General features: G+C 46.7%; 1 protein-coding gene across 2 annotated transcripts in view; it reads right to left on the reverse strand.

Moving 5' to 3' along the window:
- Positions 1-20,693, reverse strand: part of Ngdn (neuroguidin) — a 28,407-nt gene that overhangs the window by 2,504 nt on the left and 5,210 nt on the right. The window contains exons 1-4 of one of the 2 annotated variants that reach the window (XM_051195707.1): positions 5,224-5,342; positions 4,683-4,742; positions 3,889-3,960; positions 68-205 (exon numbers count right to left, since the gene is read on the reverse strand). In XM_051195707.1, the coding sequence (XP_051051664.1) occupies positions 68-205; positions 3,889-3,960; positions 4,683-4,742; positions 5,224-5,235 (282 nt within the window). In that variant the 5' untranslated portion in view covers positions 5,236-5,342. Of the gene's footprint in view, positions 1-67; positions 206-3,888; positions 3,961-4,682; positions 4,743-5,223; positions 5,343-20,693 lie in introns of those variants that run through there. The other variant, XM_051195708.1, reaches the window with a different exon arrangement.

A 20,693-nucleotide genomic window follows, 5' to 3' on the forward strand; every position in this document is an offset into this window, starting at 1 on the left:
AGAACTACTGTGATAGCTCAGGAGTACAGGCCTTAGAAATAAGGATCCAATTGCAAAGTGCTCATACCGTGCGGATTTCCACCAGCCTCAAAACTGCTGGGTGTCCCTGCAGAGATCCTCCAGAGGCTTTGTCCAGGATGAGGTGACTCAGATCCATGAGATACATGAGCAACAGCTGGTCCTTCACTTCCAAGAAGCTCAGACCCTAAGTTAAACAAAACAGGAAGAGGCAGACTCTTAGTTTTAGCCAGAGAATCAGGAGGAGAGGCAGGGCAAATACCAGGATAATGTTTTTACAGGTCCAGGTTTTCCCCAACTAGTCCATGTAAGAAGGTGAATCATATCCGTCTTCACCCAAGTTACTGGGTCACACAGTGAGCTGTAGTCCAAAACACTAGATGAATCTCAGCATGTAGGAGGTTAAAGCAAGAGGACTGCCACAAGTTCAAGGCCAGTCAGAGCGATCAGGAATTCATTTCATATAACCAAGGCTGGCTTGGAACACTCTATATATAGCCAAGGATAACCCTGAAATCACAATCTTCCTGCTTTCACCTCCCAAGTGCTGGGAAAATATTTGAGCCACCACACTCATTACAATTCATGTTTTAAATTGTGCATTGCTCTACTGTGGTGAGGAGATCTTATGCCAACTTCAGCCATCCCTGGGATAGGAATGGTCTCTTTACTAGTGTATCCACAACACAAAGGCTATCAGTCACTTAGTAGCCACTCCAGTTTAACTGTCAAAGTACCAATGAGCTTTTGTTCAGAAACCCTTATTTTACTTACATTTCCAACATATGCATGAGAGTAGTGATAGGAAGCAGCACAAAAATATAACATACGAAAGGAAACCCTGGTGCTAAAGCAAGACTGTAGCCCAGAGGACCAAGCACCACAATACTCCTTGGTGCCAGGAGGGATGCATGGCATGCATCCCCAGGATAAGGGCTGGCTTCTTGAAAAAAGCTGTCCAAAGTGGCCCAAGGACTATGTGATGCAGTCTCATAGCTGCTGACATTAAAGTCCACAGGGTTCTCTGGGAAAGAGGTACAGTGTGCCATTGTGACTTCAGCAACACCCTCTGCCTCGTCTCAGACCCACCCAAGTTTGAACCAAAAGAGCCTCCACATAAGTATTGATTTTTAAAATATACAAAACACCAATTTTATCCCCATTACAAGATGGATAAGACAAATGATTTATTGTTTTGTTTTGTTTTATTGAGACAGGGTGTCTCTGTGCATCTTTGGCTGGCCTTGAACACACAGAGATCCATCTGCCTGCCTCTGCCTCCTGAATGCTGGGATTAAAGGTGTGTGCTAAATTATCTATCTTCCAAAATTCCCAAAATTAAAATTGTATTATAGGGCTATAGGGCTAGAAGTCATAGCTCAGCAGTAGAGTGCTTATCTAGAATGTGGAAGAGTTCATTCAATCCCTAACCCCAAATGCTTTATATTTACAGGAAAAAAAAAAGGTTGATTTTCAAACAATATATAATAACATAGGCCAGCATGATTTACATTTGTAGTTATTAAATAAGACAAGGCCTTATACTTGGCATAAAAATGATGACAGTCTACAGCCCTGGGAAAATGCACTTCTGACAATTTAACCAAAATTACACAGCAAGAGTACAAATGCTTGTCACACTCAGTGTGAACCTGGAGCTGGAATCCCAGGTTAGACAGCATGCTTAGCTCTTTCTATCAGCCCTAGTATGCTTCAGAGGATGAGCAATGATTTAAAACATTCTCATGCATGCATTTGTTAGTCAAATATTGGTTAAGTCACTTGAACTTGAGATTGTATTCTCCTCATGTAAATAAGCAAAGTATTTTTGTCCTGCCCTAAGAAAAATTTTGAAACACAAATAAGGTATCATGAAAGCACTCTGTAATCTGTAACGGACTTTATAAATGTATTTGATCATAAAAGCTAAGTTAAAAGCTAAGTTAATACACACGTGTTCTATAGGTAAACATATACTCAAGTATGCTAGCAGCCCAGCACTGAAACTTATCAAAGAACAGTATCCAGAACAAAGATAGGTGAGAACATTGTCAACTTCAAACTGGGTTACAAGCATATGGGAAACACTAATATTAAAATAATAATAATAAAGCTGGGCATAGTGGCACATGCCTTTAATCCCAGCACTTGGGAGGTCGAGGTAGGTGGATTTCTGTGAGTTCAAGGCCACCCCAGTCTGTAACTCCAGCTCCAGGGAATCCTACACCCTCACCAGACATTCATGCAGGCAAAACACCAACACACCAACACACACACACACACACACACACACACACACACACACACACACACGCACGCACGCACGCACGCACACGCATGCAAATAAATACATAAATAAAAACACTCCTCTTTATATAAAGCCACCAAGTGTGGTAGCCCAAGCCTGCACAGGTGGGAGGAGGAAGGTCATCACAAGTCATCACAAGCTTAAGGCCAGTCAGGGACACAGTGAGACCACTTCAAAGCCTAAATAAATAAGCAAGCAACAAAACAGCATAGCTTTCCAGTTCAAGCAGGTAAAGAAGGTGAGAGTCACCCTCTACTAACACCAATAATCTCCAAGAATGGACTATAAAACTTAATTTTTCTCCAGATTTTAATTTGAAAACCAGCCCATTGCACTGCAGATCTATAACCTTTGCACTTGGAAGGTGGAAGGTATGCATTCAAGGCCAGCTGGTGTTTCACAGCTAGCTCCTGTCTAAACAAACAAAACAAAGCAAAAAAAAAAAAAAAAAAAAAACTACAGGTCAAGGAAGGGAGAAGCTACTGCATCTAATGTATTTTAGCATCTCAAATTGGGTTACACCTTCCAGTCAATGGTATCCTGTCACAGACCAATGGCATTTTTTTATACAAGTGATACACTCCACAAGTGTCAATGGATACTTGCAATGGCAGAGACCTGAATCTTATATACACTGTTCTTCCTAAGCACTTATACCAGTGGTAAATTTTAATTTACAAACCTAGAGTAAGAGATTAACAATAACTAGCAATATCAAATAATTGTTAACTATATACTAAAATAAGTTATTTAAAACTTAGGAGGTGTGACTGAAATTTTACACTTAGTATATTCAGACTGCAGTTAATCTTAGGTAACTGACATCACAGGAAATGAAACTGAGGACTTCTGGGTATGAGCCACCATACCCCAATTAACATAAGATTATATGAAACAAAGCAGCCCCTCAGTTGTCCTACACGGCAACCTGGAGTGACTACCGCATCACATACCCACATCACATACACATACAAAATGTATGTGTATCCTTTCATAAAATCATTACTCCCCCAGAACATTGCAAACCTGAGTATCTCTGGCTCATATTTATTTTTCAAAATCCTATTTATTTTCTGAGATAGCTTTTTGGACTCCCTGCTTGGCTGGCATCCCTCCTGTAAATGACTTCTATAAAATGACTGCCACCCATATCTAGTCCTCTGCTCTGTATTCCTACCAAGCTCCTACATGGAGACCATATATTACTCCTCCTGGATGAAGCTCTAACACTTGGACATGTGCCACACAACAAACCTTCAGTAAAAACAAGCAAACAAAACAAAAAACCCACCAAGTACATATGAAGGGTTACTCCCTCTTCAGGTACTTCATTTTTTTTTAAGGTGTGGGTGTGGATGTGTGTGTGTGTGTGTGTGTGTGTGTGTGTCATGTACAGCGCAGCCTCTGGAGGCCAAAAGACATCATGGGTGAGATGGGATTCCCTGGAGCTGGAGTTGTGAGCCAAGAAACATGAGTGCTGGGAACCAACTCAGGTTCCCTGGAAGAGTGACAAGCTGCCTTAACTTGAGCCACCTCTCCAGCCCCTCTTCAAGAGTTCTTACCTTCTCTGTAGAATATGTGCCAGCTTGAACTTTCTTTATCAGTGCTTGTACTTGTGCAGTTACAGCCATCACCTGAAATTAACCAAATGAAATTCAAATAGCTGCCTGAACTACCAGTAATGTTTGTAAACAATGAAAGAGAAATGCTAATTAATGCCACCTAAGCTTTATCTGAAATGTGGCTGAACACAGGGTTTCCAACACTTCCCTAAGAGGCAGTGAAAAACTTCCTATTGCTTTTTAAAGCTGGGACAGGAAATCATTAAAACCAAAGGAGATGAGGAGGGCAATGGTGATAAGGAGTGTAATCTCTTTTTTCCTCTCAGGGTTTCTGTGTGTGGCCCTGGCTGTCCTGGAACTCACTCTGTAGACCAGGCTGACCTCAAACTCAGAGATTCACCTGCCTCTGCCTCCCAAGTGCTGGGTTTAGAGGTGTGGATCACTACACACGAAAACCGAGGAGAGTAATTTTATCTGTACCATCAGAACTTCCAAAACATCAAACTATGTAAATGCATATTAAGTGGCACTTAGAGTAACATGTCAATACTGCCAATTATCTGTTTTCTTAGTTGTTTAAACAAAAGAGTTTGGGTATTTGGGTATAATTGTAAAAAGTTTTCTGTGTTTCTTTGGGTGCAAAAAAAAATTACCTTCAACTATGGTCTGAAAGGCTTTTATTCGATACTTAGTTATTCAAATATCTGTCCCTAAGTCATCAAAGTGCATGGATGACACATACAAAGTCAAAGCTAACCCCCAACTAATTTATTTTAACAGGAGACACTACTCACCTGCTCCTGGAGTCTTTTCAAAAGTGTTATCGAACTTGACACGTCTGACTCCAGCACCTCCTACAGATAGGGGACAGGGTGATCCATTTCTTACATTAGGCGATGAGATGGCAGAACGCACCACCCACCAATTCCCTCCTTTCTTTCAAAATATTCGAGACTTTGGGTCGTTTTTCCCGTACGGGTATAAGCAGCCTCGGTTCAAAGCCAATCCTCCCACCACAGCCCCCAAACCTCGCGGTTGCTTTTGCTCTGCACCCCGACGCATTACATGACCGCTGTCTCCTAATGTCCTCGTAACATCCCCCGACACCAAGGCCGGATCACGGCCCCCCACGGTCACGAGGCTCTCTAAAAGCTCACTCTGAAGGATAATTTTGTGTTAGCCCCCTGCCCGGAACCAGCCAATATACAGCATCTGACTTAGAACACTGCCGTGTCAGGGCCGGCACACCCCTGAAACAACTTTCACCACCACTCTTTCACGGCGAAAAGAAGCATCCACAGCAGCTACGGGAAGAAGCAACGAGACAGAACTCACCGGAGCCGCCATCTTTGCAAAGCCCACCCTTTCCGGGGCCGAACTTCCCGGGCGCTAACGTCAGTTCACAAATTTGATAGACAACCACCGCTTGCCAATTTCAGCCAATGGGAATAGGATACCCTTCATTTCCGGTCACAGAGAGGCAGGACCTCATTTAGCCAATGGGATAAAGAAACCGACTAAACTCGTCAGACGCAGAGGAGTGCTAAAGGCGTAAGAGATGGGCGGGGACAGAAGCATGATTCGTGGCTTACAGAGAGTGATTGAAACTATCTCCAATAAAAGCTTCGTAAATGGTTGATTGACAGCTACAGCAAGTAATGGGAAGAAGACATTATCTAAGCGGCCCGAGAGCTCATTGGCTCCCAGATGCCGCAGTGCCAGTCTTTCCACGGCGTTTTCCAGGTAGTACCCAAACGAACCTCTGGGTGGCGGTCTGCGGCTTTGCCCGGTAGCAGGGTTGCCGCACCGCCGTTGCTCCCTGAACTTCCTGCGTCTTTGATTGTCCTTGCACGAGAATGGAGCCCTGTTTGTCAGTGAACTGGACGGTTGGGATAGATAGAGGAGCCACGGTTCAGAAGCCGACTGCCGTTATCACTCACTTGCCCACCCTGCCGGTGTGTACGCGGGCTCTACGCAAAGGCTGCAGTGCGCCCTGCAGCCCTCCCTAGGGAACGGGTCAGCCTACATGCCTTTTTCCTAGTTCACTGCAGAAATTGGTTAAAACTCAGGCTGCGCATATTTCCTTTGTCCCCTCATCTTTTCTCCGTATCTTCCAACACACTCACTCCCTTCCCTCTCTCTCACAGGCTGGTGGGCTCCGTGGCACTGAGTAACAGCTCCCAGCGTCCGCATTACAGAGCATAGCACTAGAAGGCAGGTGCTGGTCTTGGATTTTTCCCCTGAAAAGAGGACCTCGGACTGGAAACCTAGTCTGCAGGGGAGCTGTCGCTTTTAATCCCAGCTCTCTGTAGTCAATAGACAAAACAGATCTCCGTAGATTCGAAGCCAGTCCAGTCTATATTGTGAGACCCTGCCTAAATAAACAAGACAAAAATGGAGCCGGAGCGTCGGCTTAAATTAAGAGAACATACTGTTTTTGTAAAGAACCAGAGTTCCACTCCCACCACCCACACCAGGCAGCTCACAACTCCAGGTCCAGGGGAATCTTAGACCCTTCCTTACACACACACACACACACACACACACTAGTACAATATATGAGAAAATAAATAATACTGCCTTATTTATCATCATTAAAATACTAATCGTCTCATGTGTTACTAGAAATGTTAGAGTTAACAATACAATAAATCTTTAAAAGTTATTTCAGATTTGGCCGGCAAGCAAGAAACACAAGATAATTAAATTTGTCTTTTCTTTCCATAGCTCCATACACTAACAAGTACTCATAACATTTACAAGTATATGCTGAGCAAGAAACATTTTTTAGGAATACAATTAATTGTGATTTTAATTGTTAACAATTCTTTTATCATTTTTGAAAATTTCATATGTGTACATATTTGTATAATTTCTACCCCACATTCTCCTTCTTCCAGCTCCTGTGTCCTTGCCTCTCCATCTCAGCTTCATGATTCCTTCCTGATTATTGTTTTACACACACACTTATATATACAGATATGCTTATTTGGATTGTTTTGTTTTGAGTCTGTTTGGTTTTGATTTTTTGAGACTGTTTCTCTGTGTAGCCCCAGCTATCCTGGAACTCACTCTGTAGACCAAGCTGGCCTCAAAATCACAGAGATCCCCCTGCCTCTGCCTCCCAAGTGCTGGGATTGAAGTCATGCACCGCCACCAACTGGCTGGAGAAAGTAGCTTTACCCTCCAGCTAGATCCAGGGAATTGGTGGCTGTTTGGTTCAGTTATGCCCTTCCAGACTTTCTGTTTGTGAGATCTATCATTTAGTAAAGCGAAATTGAAATCATCAACTACGATAAGTAGTTTATACTGGAACCAATATGAGTGGCTATGACCTGGGAAGATGGATTCAAATTGCCCCAATACTGTGTTTCAACATGATAGTAGTTTGATGAAATTGTTATAATGACAGAACAAAAGAAAAGCATGAATCAAGACACTCTTATTTACATTGGTGAGATCATTTGGGTAGGCAGGCCCAGCAAAGACGCCTTGGCTGGCTGGCAGATGCTAGCTGATAGTCTCAGCTCTTCGTTGGTAGAAACTGTATATTCCAAAAGATGTCACCTGGCAGTCAAAAAGGTGTTAGGTCAGACCAGAAGTTGGCACGAATGGCTATTAACAGAGCTAATGATAGCCAAGATAAGTTGGCTCTAGACCTGCAACATTCCAAACTCTCCCCCAACACAGAACTTCTAATCAGTTAATCAGCCTAATAGAATCTTTAACACTGGTGAGGCTTTTCCTGGCACTTCAGCTGCCACCTGTAAGAACTATTATGTCTTCTGGAAGGACTGATCTCTTTATCATTATTTAATGCCACTCTTTACCCCTGATAATTTTCTTTCCTTAAAGGTCCTTGTTGTCTAAAATCAATATTACTCCATCTCTGTTTTGGTTAATATTGGTATGGTCTATTTTTCTTCATCCTTTTACTTTCTTTCTCCTGCCTAAACTGATTTTGAAGTCTGGATCTTTGGAGCTTTTCCCTCCTGCATCTACCTCCTGAAAACCAGGATTACTGGCAAAGCCATCATACCTGATCTCCTTTTGCTTTTTGCTTTCAATGTCTTTATATTAAGACACATTTCTCATTTATATAAATATTTATCTTACATGTATGGGTGTTTGCCTGCATGAATGTCTTTGTACCATGTGCACGCAATGCCTGTGGAGGAGGACAGAAGAGAGCATCAGCTCTCCTGGAACTGGAGTTACAGATGGTTGTGAGTTATCATACTGGTGCTGGGAATCAAACCTGGGTCCTCTGGAAGAGCAGCCAGAGAACTTAACCACTGGGCCGTCTCTCTAAACCCCCCCCTCTTTTAAAAACAAGTTTTTCTTTTTGGTTTTTTGAGACAGGGTTTCTCTGTGTAGCCCTGACTGTCCTGGAACTCACTTTGTAGACCAGGCTGTCCTTGAACTCACAGAGATCCACCTGCCTCTGCTTTCTGAGTGCTGGGATCAAAGGTGTGGGCTGCTACCACCTGACTCAAAAACAAGTTTCTTATAAATAACATATATTGAAATATAGGGTTCCTCAGTTCCTTTCATCTCTTTCTGTGCCTTGACCAGAAGTCACAGTTTCCAGAACCCTTTTGATCAGTACTTTACAATTTTTTGTGTCGTGTGTATATGTATGTGGTGTGTGTTTGTGTGAATGCATGTGCAATTTTGTATAGGGGTATGTGGAGATGTGAGGTTGACATGTGGAATATTCTTTAGTTGCTCCCTACCATCTGGTCTCTTAATTGAGCCCAGAGCTCTTTTGCAGGGTCTCTATACAAATAGTCAGCTTGCTCCAGGGATCCCCTGCCCTGGACTTTCAAACCCTGGAGTGACTGACACATGGGTCACTGCACTCTCCTGCTTTTATGTAGGTTCCAAACTCCACTCCTCATGCTTTTGAGGCAAGCACTTAGTCCACTGAGCTATTCCCGCTCCCCCCCACTGCAGCACCAAGAAACACTCTTTTATTAACCCCCCTCTTTACAGTTATTAGTGCAACATTTGAAGTTATACAAATTACATGATTGTAGCATGGTGGGAATGGTGATTGAGACACACACACACATATCTATATCTAACAGCCACTGAAAGGACATGCGATGCTCTCCAACACTCCTTTCAGACGCACAGCTCCAGAAAAACACTGGAGACACAAGAACAGTGTGACTGAGCAGCTCTGCAGTGTCAAGAACGTTTCCCTTGACTGCTTGTATGTGTCTCAGGAACTGGTGGTACCAGACTGGAAGCCGATGTAATGATGATCCACAGAACTGCCTCTGGAGAGGCAGGCAGAAGTTCCACTGTGGCCAGGGAATGGGAGAACCCAAGCTGGTATCGGTATTGCTGTAGACCAATCAGATCTACAGATGGGAGAAGGAGCAGGATGCAACCTGTCAATGTAAGGAATGTCTTTAAATGCCAACCCGAGGAGTCCATAATCTGCCATCCAGACAAGGGAGTGACACAATGTAAACAGCCAAGCTTAATCCAGTGATGGGAGGTTGAGGCAGGGCCTTATTATGTGGCCCTGGCTGTCCTGGAACTTGTTCTGTAGACCAGGCTGGCCTCCAACTCACAAGGATCCATCTGTTTCTGCCTCCCAAGGGCTGGCATTAGAGGCGTGAGCCACCACAGCCTGGCTTGATTCTTTTTGAGAACCGATTATCCATGAGCCTTTGGATCTTTGGCAACTGCTTTAGATCCTGGGATCATCGTGACATGAGAAGCCCCTCAAAAAATTATAAATAATTTTTACTTTTGTTTATTCTAGTTAAAAACCAGTCTCATGCCATGCATGGTAGCACAGGTCTGTAGTTCTGCTACTTTGGAAGCTGATTCAAGAAAACCCGTGGAGGCAGGAACTCAAGACCAGCCTGGGTAACACAATGAGACTCAACTGAAAACAAGTCAATGAGAAATCAGGTTCAGACGGATATACTACACTGCTAACCATGCCTTCTTTGGAATGGAATAGTGGAAAGGAATTTATTTCTCTCACATTATAGAAATCTATTCACTTTTTAAATGAGTATTGGTTTTATGATTTGATAAAAAGGAACAAAGGGGTGAAGGAAGAAGGGAGGAAGAAAAAGAGGGGAGAGAAAGAGATTCAAGGGAAAGCCACAGAGGAAATGCAAGCTGTGCCCTCTCCTCCACGCTCTCCCGGGGTAAGATCTGGGGAGTCCCATCTGTGTCCTGTCATGCAGCAACACGCAGGGTCACAAGAACAACAGCTTCTAGCTGTCTTTGGTGCCGTACTCATCATGTACTTATTTTATTGAGATTTGCCAAAGGCAGAAGAGCTCCAGATGTAATACACGCAATGACTTTTGTCCATTAAAAACAAACAAAACCCCTGAAAACAATGAGCAACACTTAAGGGGACTGAAGGCAAGAGGGAGGCCAAGGGAAAACACAAAAGGAACAAATTGGGCAAGTTTCTGGTGACACTCAGCATGTCCCTGGCCTACCCAGAAAACAGAGTCCACTGCTCCTTGTCTAATCTTATGTGGCCTAGAGTTTAGGCCACAAGATTTGACGCAGAAACCACTGTCCTGGGTCATTCTCTTTCCCTTCAGAATGCTCATAGCACTGGCCAGCAGCTGGGGGGATGTAACCTGGAAGTCCATTCCTTTGAAGACCCCTCCCCAGGCTCACCTACCAGGAGACCACCCCCTCTACCCTGCCCTCCAGCAAGGATGCTTCTAAATGTCTGCTTCCAAGCTTAGGGGCTCAGTCATCTGCTGCCACCCAGCACCATTACCACATTGAAGATGTGTTTGTTTATTTATTGATATGAGAACTCAATACAGGCCTTGGCTTCTACCCCTCTTTGTGTCGGAGTGTTGCCATGTCCACAGGGGTATTTGGTGACCTTCCAACCCCTCCCCACCATCTCTCCACACTCTTCTCTAGTGACACTCCCCAGAAGCCAGAACAACCTTGTTTAGCAGATGATCATACAGGCACAGCTGCCTAATTCTAGCTAAGGGCATGGGGGAAAGGACAGCACCCAGGGGCCTGTGGCTTCTCTGCTGGGAGAGCTCAGGGCTAATAATAGGAGGGCAGATTAGGAAAGGATTTGAAGTGCATTGTTATCTCACAGGAATGGCCTTCAAGAGCTTTCCCAAGCTTTCCCAAGAGCTGTGCCGCTCCCCCCCCCCCCCTTGGTGCTGTGTAGCCCAGGAGGACCACTGTCACTTCATCCTTGCTGCCCAACCCCCATGGGCTCCTCACCCCTTTGCCCCAGGTTTCCTTTCCCTGTCTGGTTTCCTGAGTACCCTTGCCTCCTTTCTTCCTTGATGCACGTCCTTCCTCTACTTCCCATAAGTCTCCCCATTCCTGCCGTTCCTTGTTCCCACATCTGGCTGATCCTGGAGCATCACTGTTTCCAGCTGTGGCTCCAGTTTGCTTTTCCAGGGTTGTGACCTTTGTCTCCCTCCTTCACACGTGCGTGCCAACTTCCTGCCCACTCTTCCTCTACCCTCTGCATTTCTCTTACCGCAGAGCTGGACAAATACAGATAACAGAGGCTTAGGTGGGGCTCATGAACTCCATTTTCCCAACAACAAGCCATCAGTGTCACGACACCAGACACAGGAACACCTCTGAGAACAAGACTCGGACATGACAGGCTGCGGAGGCACCTCGCGGAGCCCAGCCATGGCTATTCTTAGGAACCCAGCGCCACAAAAGGGCCTTTGCTTTGTTTCATTCCACCCCCACAGAGTTGCTCTTGGCAGCCAAGACTGTAATCTCAGAGAGAGGGGCCCAGCACTGCCCCTTGCACAATCCCAAGCCTCCACCCTGGTTTCTCTTCATCATGAGGCACTGCCCTTGGGCAAGGTCACCTCCCCTGTGACAAACACACACAGTGGCAAAGCTCTAACACTCTATCTACAGTCTTGGCCTGTCTTAGATCCCAGTCAGGTCTCTGCCTGCACCTCCACCCTTGCAACTTTGCAGACAGCTTCATGGACTCCTCTCTGCAAACAACCAGCCACCATACTCCCCTACTCCTGCTCACTCTTCCTGCTCAGAGTGGGTCAGCCTTTCTGGCCTTGTAAACTCTGAGCCCTTTTATTATGCCTCGTCACTTCAGACTTCAGGGAGTCCGCCCAGCTCTCAGTTTCTCTCTGCCCACAGGCCCAAACTTTACTCTAACCCTCAGGCTACCTGTAGCCCCTGAAAGGTATCCCTTGAGAACAGCAACAGCCAGCCAGCCCTTAAGGTCCCTTCTTTCAAAGTGACTTGGGAGCCTCAGGTCAGGGAGTGACTTACTACCTTCTCCCATAATCAGAAAGCCTATGTATTCGTTGACTTCATCCGTTTTTTGGAAATTTGGACACTCAGTGGCGGGCTACATGTCTGTGCAGTGAAGGAACATCAGAGAATGTTCTATCAAGTTATTAAAGAACAGCAAGGGCCCAGCCCAGGACATCATTTCAGACCTGGGCTATGGTTGAACTTCCAGATCTATAAGCACTGTAATTCTAGGGTAAAGCACCAACCCTGAAGCATGAACAAAGCATAACCCTGGGTCTCTCTAGCAGTGGCCTATTTCCAGACCTCTATGTGACTCCCATTTTACCTTATGAGCAGAGACCTCTGGAGGCTGAGACACTTGTCAGGCCAATAGTGAGAGCCAAAGACTGAGCGCTAGGGCTGCAGCAAACTCTGCACTGGCAAGCTCCCTCCATGCATCCGTGGAGGTGAGGAAGGAGCCCTCTGAGCCTTTGCTTCTGCCAACTCGTCTTATATTCTCTGAGTATTTACAAACCACCCTCCTCAATTCCAGAAAGAGAGCTGGAAATGAACAAAACAGTACCAGAGAAGACAAAGGGAACAAGGAACAAAGCAAGGCCATTTTTCTTCACCCCTACTCCACATGCTCCAGGCTGCCTTATCTTAAAAACAAAACAAACTGTGCTATCTGGCCTGCTTCCCCTTGGTCCATGTTTATTTAGTCTCATTCATTCCATTGCCAAATTGCTCAGTGGAAAGGCATAACCCCCATGGCCTGCACTTCCTATCCTTTCCTTTATTAACTCTCATCTTCCCCATCCTTTTTCATAATTAAATCGGCACCTGGGCTCTGCCCTGTGACGGTCCGGTCCGGAAGCTGCTTCCTGCAAGATGACCTAAGGTCTCTCGCTGTCCTTCTGTCGCTTGGCCTTTCTTTGGAATCTGACACTACTGGCCACCTGCTCCTCTTGAGATACTTCTGTGATTTCTAGGAAACTCCTCTCTTCTTATTCTCGCTGGCTGTTTTCTTCCTCTCCCTAATCTTTAGTGTGTGTGATATATGTGCACATATATAACATGTAGACATTCTAATATACAGTGTATGTGTGTGCACATGCACTGTGTGTACAGACGTTCTAATCTTTAGTGTGTGTATGTGTGCACATGCTTGATGTATATAGACATTCTAATTGTGTGTGTGTGCACGCACATGCATAATGTACATAGACATTCTCATATCACAGTACACATTGGAGATAAGAGAACAACTTCAACTTCTCAGAATTGGTTCTGTCCTTCCACATAGCTTTGAGACAAGACCTCTTTTCTACTCTGTTACATTTTCCAGACTAGCTGGTCCCAATAATTCTGTCTTCACCTCTCACTTTGACGTAGGAGTGCGGGAATTACATATAAAAATATTTATTTTTTTATGATTAGGTGTGTGTGTGTGTGTGTGTGTGTGGTATGTGCCTGCATGCATGTAAAAGTGCACCACGGGCATGCAGTGTCCATGGAGGCCAGAAGAGGGCGTTGGCCCTTGTAAGAAGTACGGTTTTCCGCCCGCCACCTGGTCTTGTCTCGCCGCTGCGTCAGCCCCAAATAATGCACAGAGACTCTGTATTTCATACAATGCTATTGGCCAGGTGCTAGTTTCTTATCAGCTAGCTCTGTCTTAAGTATTAACCCACTTGTGTTAATCTATGTATTTCCACGTGGTCTTCTTACCCGGAGCCGGCTGCAGCATACTGCTCTCTCCATCTTGGCTCCTCTTTACCACTTCCTATTTCCTCCTTGTCTCCTAGTCCCTCCTATCTTCCTTTCCTATTGGCCAACAGTGCTTTATTATTAACCAGTATGAGAAACATATACAGAATGACATCTCCCATCAGGCCCTAGTGGTGGTGAAGAGCCATGTGGGTGCTGAGAACTGAACCTGGGTCCTCTGGGAGAGCATCAGTGCTTTTAACCATTGGGCTGTCTCTCCAGCCCATACCCAGCTTTTTCAAGTGGGTTCTGCTATCAAATAATGTCACCAGACTTCCGTGGTGTTTTTGCTCACTGTACCATCTTCTTTTCTCTTTGGCCTTCTTTCCTTCCCTCCCTCCTTCCTTGATCTGTGGGTCTCTCACCAGTCTGTCCTCTTGTCTCCAAGCTCATGGCATCTTACACAACCATAAGGTCACCAGCTCTCACCCACCAGCCCACAATTCTCACCTCCTACTGGGACACAAAACAACTTCTACTAGTTGTCCCTTATTACCTATAACTCACTCACACCAAGCCTCTATCCTGCCTGTCTGAGGGCTTGCCCACTTTGTATCCAACCCCAACCCCCACCCCCATCCTTGCTAATGTCCTTCACTCATGAATTTTCCACCCCAACTTCCCAGAGCCGGTCTGTTGAAGTGAATTTTATCCCCTCCTTAGGAATGCTTCCCAGCCTGGTCCTTTCCCTTTCATACCTCTCGACTTTGATTACAACTTTAACCTTTGCTAAACAGTCTCCTTGCCTCTAGCCTCTCATCCCCTCAGCACCCAGCTGGATCCTCGGACTGTGCTGTCAATGTATCACAGCCTCCCATAGTCTAGAGGGGCAGTCATTCTTTATTGCTCTCAATATATTGCCCATTTTGCTGGTCTGAGAACTATGGCAGAAAGCACTTCGGAACAAAGCAGGCCTGAGCTTGAATCCTAGTTTCACAGCCCCTGGTTGACTTTGGGCAAACATCTCATTCCCTCTGAATGCCACTGCTTATGCACAGAATACAATGTGAGTGACAGCCAGCTGTGTTGACTGAGATGTGTCTAACTCTGTACAGAGAGGTACTCACATGTAGACGATGGAACTGCATGCCTTTTTGTCACCATCTGACATCTCCAATAACCATGTAGCTATCTGACAAGAGAGGTTTCCCCCAAGTCCTTTCTAACTCACCCCACCATTCACTGCCCCTACTTTAGGCCATCATGATTTCCACTGCTGGAAACACAGCTTGCTTGCTGCACAGTGCTTCTCAAAGCTCTCTCCTCCTTTAAACTCCAGGTTTGTGTTCCCACCTTCAAACATTTCTCATGTCAGCCCATAGAGCAAGGGAATTTTAGCCCCTGGGTCATTCCAGATCCAGGCCCTGTTTCATTATATAGATGGCTGTGAGCTGCCTTGTGGGTGCTGGGAATTGAGCCAGGTCCTCTAGAAGAGCCTCCAAGGCTCTTAACATCTCTCTGCCCATCCCATCCCCTTGCTGTCATTTTTTTTGTAGCCATGGCTGACATGGAACTCATTGTGTAGACCAGGTTAGCCTTAAACTCATAGAAATCTACCTGTCTCTACCTCCAGAGTGCTGGAATTGACATGTACCACCACATTCAGATCTTCTCCTCTTAAAGAAACATTTATTTACTTTTGTTCTATGTTTATGTACATTATATGTGGTCCTGGTTCCTGGGGAAGCCAGAAGAGGGCATCATATTCCTTGGGATTGGAGTTACAAGGTTATAAGCTGCATGTGGGTTCTGGGAAACAAACCAGGGTCTTCTGCAAGGGCATCCAGTGCTCTGAACCAGCGAGCCATCTCACCTGCCCTGTCTTGGCTCTTTTCCAGTTTGTCCATTTTTAAAACCATGCATACTGTTCTGTGCTGTGGACAATGTTTTATCAATTTGACAGAACCAGAATCCTTTGGGGGGGGGAAAGCCCATCAGGTCAGCCTTCTTGATTAATTGATGGAGGGCACAGTCCATTGTGGTGGTGCCAGTCCTAAGCAGATGGTCCTGAACACTATGAGAAATCAGACTGAGGGGCTAGAGAGATGGTTCAGTGGTTAAGAGCACTTTTTCCAGAGGACCGGAGTTCAATTCCCAGCACCCTCATGACAGCTCACAACTGTCTATAACTCCAAGATCTGACACCCTCACACAGACACGCATGTAGGCAAAACACCAATACACATGAAATAAAAATAAATTATAGAAAAAGAAAGAAATCAGATTGAGCAAGTCAGCAAGCAGTTTCAATGCCTGCCCTGACTTCCCTTAACAATGGAGCATGGACCTGAGTGAGAGATGTGAGCTGAAATAAAGTCTTTCCTCCCAAGTTGCTTTTGGTCATGGTGTTTTATCATAGTGGTAGAAATATATACTAAAGAATTTACTAAGTCAGCTTAGTAACACATAGTAACACCAGCAGAATCGCGCCAGAGAGCTGGGAACTTGGTAGCTACTCCATTCTTGAAGTTGGGTAAGAGCAATCCCACAATGGTTCCCTTTCACTGGCAGGGTCTTGTGAGAATCCCTGACTGGCCTGGGAGTCTCTGTGTAAACCAGGCTAGCCTCGAACTCACAGAGATCTGCCTGCCTCTGCCTCTTGAGTGCTGGGATTAAAGGCGTGCACCACCTTGCCAAGCTAAGTCTGCCCAATTCTTCACATCACAATTCTCTAGCATTCTCCTTCAGAGGTTTATATAATCCTTGACTGATCCTAAGATTAGGGATATTTTAAGGATTTCTGGCTGTCCCACCTCCTGAGGACTACAATTTAGCCTGCCTCCTCCCTATAGCCTGACTGCCCATCTCCACCAGCAGCTCCATGCAGGGTCCCTGAGATTTTCAGGCCGGGACACTCTGCAAACATCAGCAGAGCAATGGTAGCTTCTCTGGCTCAAGGCTGGCCTGTGAAGCCGGGTTGGGTCTAGGACCACCTGAAGGTCATAGCCTTCAACTATTGAGCCCTAGCAGGGCTGAGGGAAATGTGGGGACAGCTGATGACCGGCCTGGCCCTGCTGTCTGCAGGCTGCATTCCTGATGCCCATGTTTCTTGGGATAAAAACTTCCCACTGAGGTCCATTGTGTGCTGGTGTGTGCTAAGCTCTTCACTTGTGACTAGAATCCATAATCCCCACAAATACACCCATTGATGGTAAAACTGGCTCAGGGAAGTATGTGGCTGAGCTAGACCACACAGCTAGAAGACGAGGAGCTGGGTTTCAAGTGGACCTCTGAGCCCCCAGAAAGCACCCTGCTAATTTCCCTCAGGCCTCTCAGCTGGCTTCTTCACACAGTGCCCTCTGCAAGCACTCTTGCAGGAGAGATCTACCTGTCCGAAGCACTCTAGTGGAACCTGGGCTGCCTTTCCAGATGGCCCAGGTCTATCAGGAACCAGAGACTGGGGTACTGCGAGGGCTGGCATGCAGACCACAAAAGATTTTGGAGCCAGCCGGAACACAAAGGAATGACAAGAAGTAACAGCTGTTTGTAAAGAGAAATCTGAGACAGTGCTAGCTCAGCTCCCTAATCCTGGGCCTATGTGGAGCCAGGGACAGGTTCCCCCAAGGTCAGAAATCATAGGGTCAGGCTGCTGGGAGAGCTGCCTCCCACTCCCAGGTCCCGTCTGATGTCTTCTTCCACCTTTTGGGCCAGATGCCCAACCTCTTTTGTCCCCTTCTGTCCCTCTCCCTTTGGATTTTGGGATTTCGTTCAGAATGTTCCCTTTTCACATTCAAGTCTCTTCTAGTCCAGCCTGTGTACCGCCTCCCCCACCCCACCCCCACCCCCTAATTCCTGGTAGTAATTTTAGCAAACTTTCCGCTGGTCTCTCCACTGGCATGTTCACAGCAAATGGCTTCTGTTTGGGCCTGACATTTGATCAGTGTGGTGACAGAGCCCAGACAAAGCAGGCACAATGCCTGGGGCGGGTGGGGGCATGGGGAGACAGGTCACCTTCCTTCCACCCAGGCCTTATTTGGTCTACCTTAGTGAAGGGTCCTCTCTCCAGCCCCTCTTTATTTATAGTGCTCGCTCTGTCCCCTTTGTCTTGTCTGCTGTCACTCTGCAGTGCACTCCAAAATCACCACCCACTCCTCACATGGGCAGAGCCTCAACTCTCCCCACCAGGAATGTGCGTGTGTGCAAAGCCCCCGCCATGCACTGAAGCCTGAGTCCACTGCTACCAACACTTGGACAAAGCTGCCCAGAGCAGGGATCTTTGTTTTGGTTCATTCTTACATACCCCCACTAACTAGAATAGTCAAGCTCATAGTAGACAGGCAATAAACACTTGCTTAGGAAAGGATGGGCAAAGCCACCCCACCTTCCAACAGCAGTGAACAGAAGGAAGACCCAAAAGCAGGTATTGGAGGGGCTGGAGACTCAGTGGGAAATTTTAAGGACATTAGACCCTCCAATCTGGGAAACCTGAAGTTAGGAAACTTTAAGTAATTTAGATTCTGCGTTGGGGCACTGAGAACAATATGCCCAAACACCCATAGACCAAAGCCCTCCAAACCTGGAAGGAGGCGGAAAAGGGGAGTGATTAAGTTACTAATCATAGAGACAGTTTCCCAATCCCTCAGCCATGAAGGCTGGCCGAGTGTAAAGACACTGGCTTTAAACAGGGCCACCTGTGTTCCAGGCATCCTTTATCCATCTCAGTTCATGCACCTGTGCCTGACCCCTGCCCGCCCCTCCAGCAGGGCAGGACGGCATCTTTGTGCTTGTGCTTTGTTCGTGGAATGCTAAAAGAGTATGAAAGAGCAGTTGCCTTCCTCTCATCCCGGAAGTCCCTCCCGTGAAGGTGACCCGCTGATGTCTGGCAGTGTCTGGAAGGACCTCTAGAATCTGTCCTATTGCATGTGTCCGCAGCAGGACCTGCTCCTTAGCAACCGCAACTTCATGCTTGAGGACCGCAGAGTTGCAGCTGCAGTGGTTGCACCCTCTAGTCTGTCCCCACTCTGCACTGTGCACACAGCCGCTCTGCAAAGCCCCCAGATTGTGCTTCTGTTACCAAGAAACCCCAGAGAAGCCCTTTTTGGCATTCCCTTCCCTGCAGTGCCCATCCCACCTTTACAATGTACCTGCTTTGCACCCCATCCCCCAGGCCTGCCTCTCTCCTTCAAACTGACATCTAATCAGCTGGATTAATCCGCATGCGCTCAGAGCTGTGCTTGGGAAGAAAAGGGATTTCAAACCAAACCGTGGAGCGGTTGCCTGGACACCGAGCAGCAAGGCTTGCATAGGCCATGCTGAAGAACAAGGACTGGCTGTGCTTTGTCCAGAGGCTGGGCGCCAGCATTGCTCCCAGGGTCTGCAGGAAAAGGGAAGATTTTTTCCTGTCCTGTCCCTCTCTCTACTTGCAAGATCAAAGATCGCATCCATTTCTAAACAAAGGTTGGGTGCATCAGGCCACAGTAGCTGCAGTATCTACAACCTGGGAGGCTCACCCCTTGTGCCTCTGGAATCTGCAGGGCGGAGCGATGAAAACAGTCAGGAAAGAGCTCTACAGTGGGACCATTAGCCACCTGGTCCTCCTCCACACACTGGGCCATTACTGCCTGGAATCCCTGGTGCTCCCTCCCTGTCTAGGATCAGCTTCCCTTCTGCTGAGCCTTCCCACTGAGCTGCTGCTCCCCTGAAGCTGTGTGTGACCTTGGAGGAGACACTCCCACCTCCATAAACTGAAGCACTGGGGTGGCTCACTAGAGACCTGCCTGGCTCCGAAGCTTAGTGATCTCAACACATTGTCTGCTGGCCCAAGGAAAGCGGTGCCCGAGCCAGCGCTCCAGTGTCTAAACTCTCTGATCATTCTTCTTCCCACTTAACTAGGAAGCTGCCTCCTAGCTGCTCCAATCCAACTGCCATACCAGGGCCATGCCCCCAACTCTGCCCTGCCCCTCTTTGCTGTTGTGACTTGGGCCCCTTCCCACCTCAGTCAGATGTGGGACTCAGGCCAGAAGAGTGGGGAGGATACTGGAAATAGGGCCAGGCCAGTGTGCTGGGGGCAAGGGCTCTAAGGGGCAGCAGGGTGAGGGCCAGGACCAGGGCCCTGTCTGCCTAAGGTCATGGTGGTCCTTGTTAGCTTACTCTCCAGTGAGCTGTGGAATGTAAGAGATATTTTTGCATCGCTTTAAGCCACCCCACCCCCTGGAACTCAGACCCTGAACATGCCATGCCACAACAATGACGACCACTTCCAATTGTTTCCTGGCTGGGGGGGGGGAGGGGGGAGCACTGTTTGGACAAGGGAAGGGGGGGAGTCGAGGGGGAAATGCTTTTAGTGACAACAGCCCTTTCTAAATCTGGCTAGGGACTGGGTTCAGGTGGGGGGGCACCCTGCTGCCCATATATACAGCCCCCGAGGCCAGGTCTGGCTCTGAGCAGTCTCCTGCTGTCTCCTTCCTTGCTGCCTCAGGTAGGAGTGGGAGCTGGAGACCTCCCTCTGGGATAAGGGCTCCAGGTTCAGGAAGAGATTCTTCTAGAACATCAAGCTTCTGACAGGGCTCCATGTAGTACCTGCTTATTATTGAGCATTCCTGTACAGATCTAAATATGCATGCTTGTACCATAGGGATGGGGGACCTATGTCTTCTCCAGGGGAAATGTCTGTATCTGTATATGACCCAGAATGCAAGTGGTGTGTGTGTGTGTCTGTGTGTAAGCACACATGTCTTAAATGTAAGGGTGAGTATACATTTTACCACATAAAATACAGTGGAAGACATGTGAAGCATTATTCTAATTAATCTCAAAATATCACATCACAAACACGTGCCTGGTTA

Source organism: Phodopus roborovskii, unplaced genomic scaffold (assembly GCF_943737965.1).
Source record: "Phodopus roborovskii unplaced genomic scaffold, PHOROB, whole genome shotgun sequence".
Lineage (NCBI taxonomy): Eukaryota > Metazoa > Chordata > Mammalia > Rodentia > Cricetidae > Phodopus > Phodopus roborovskii.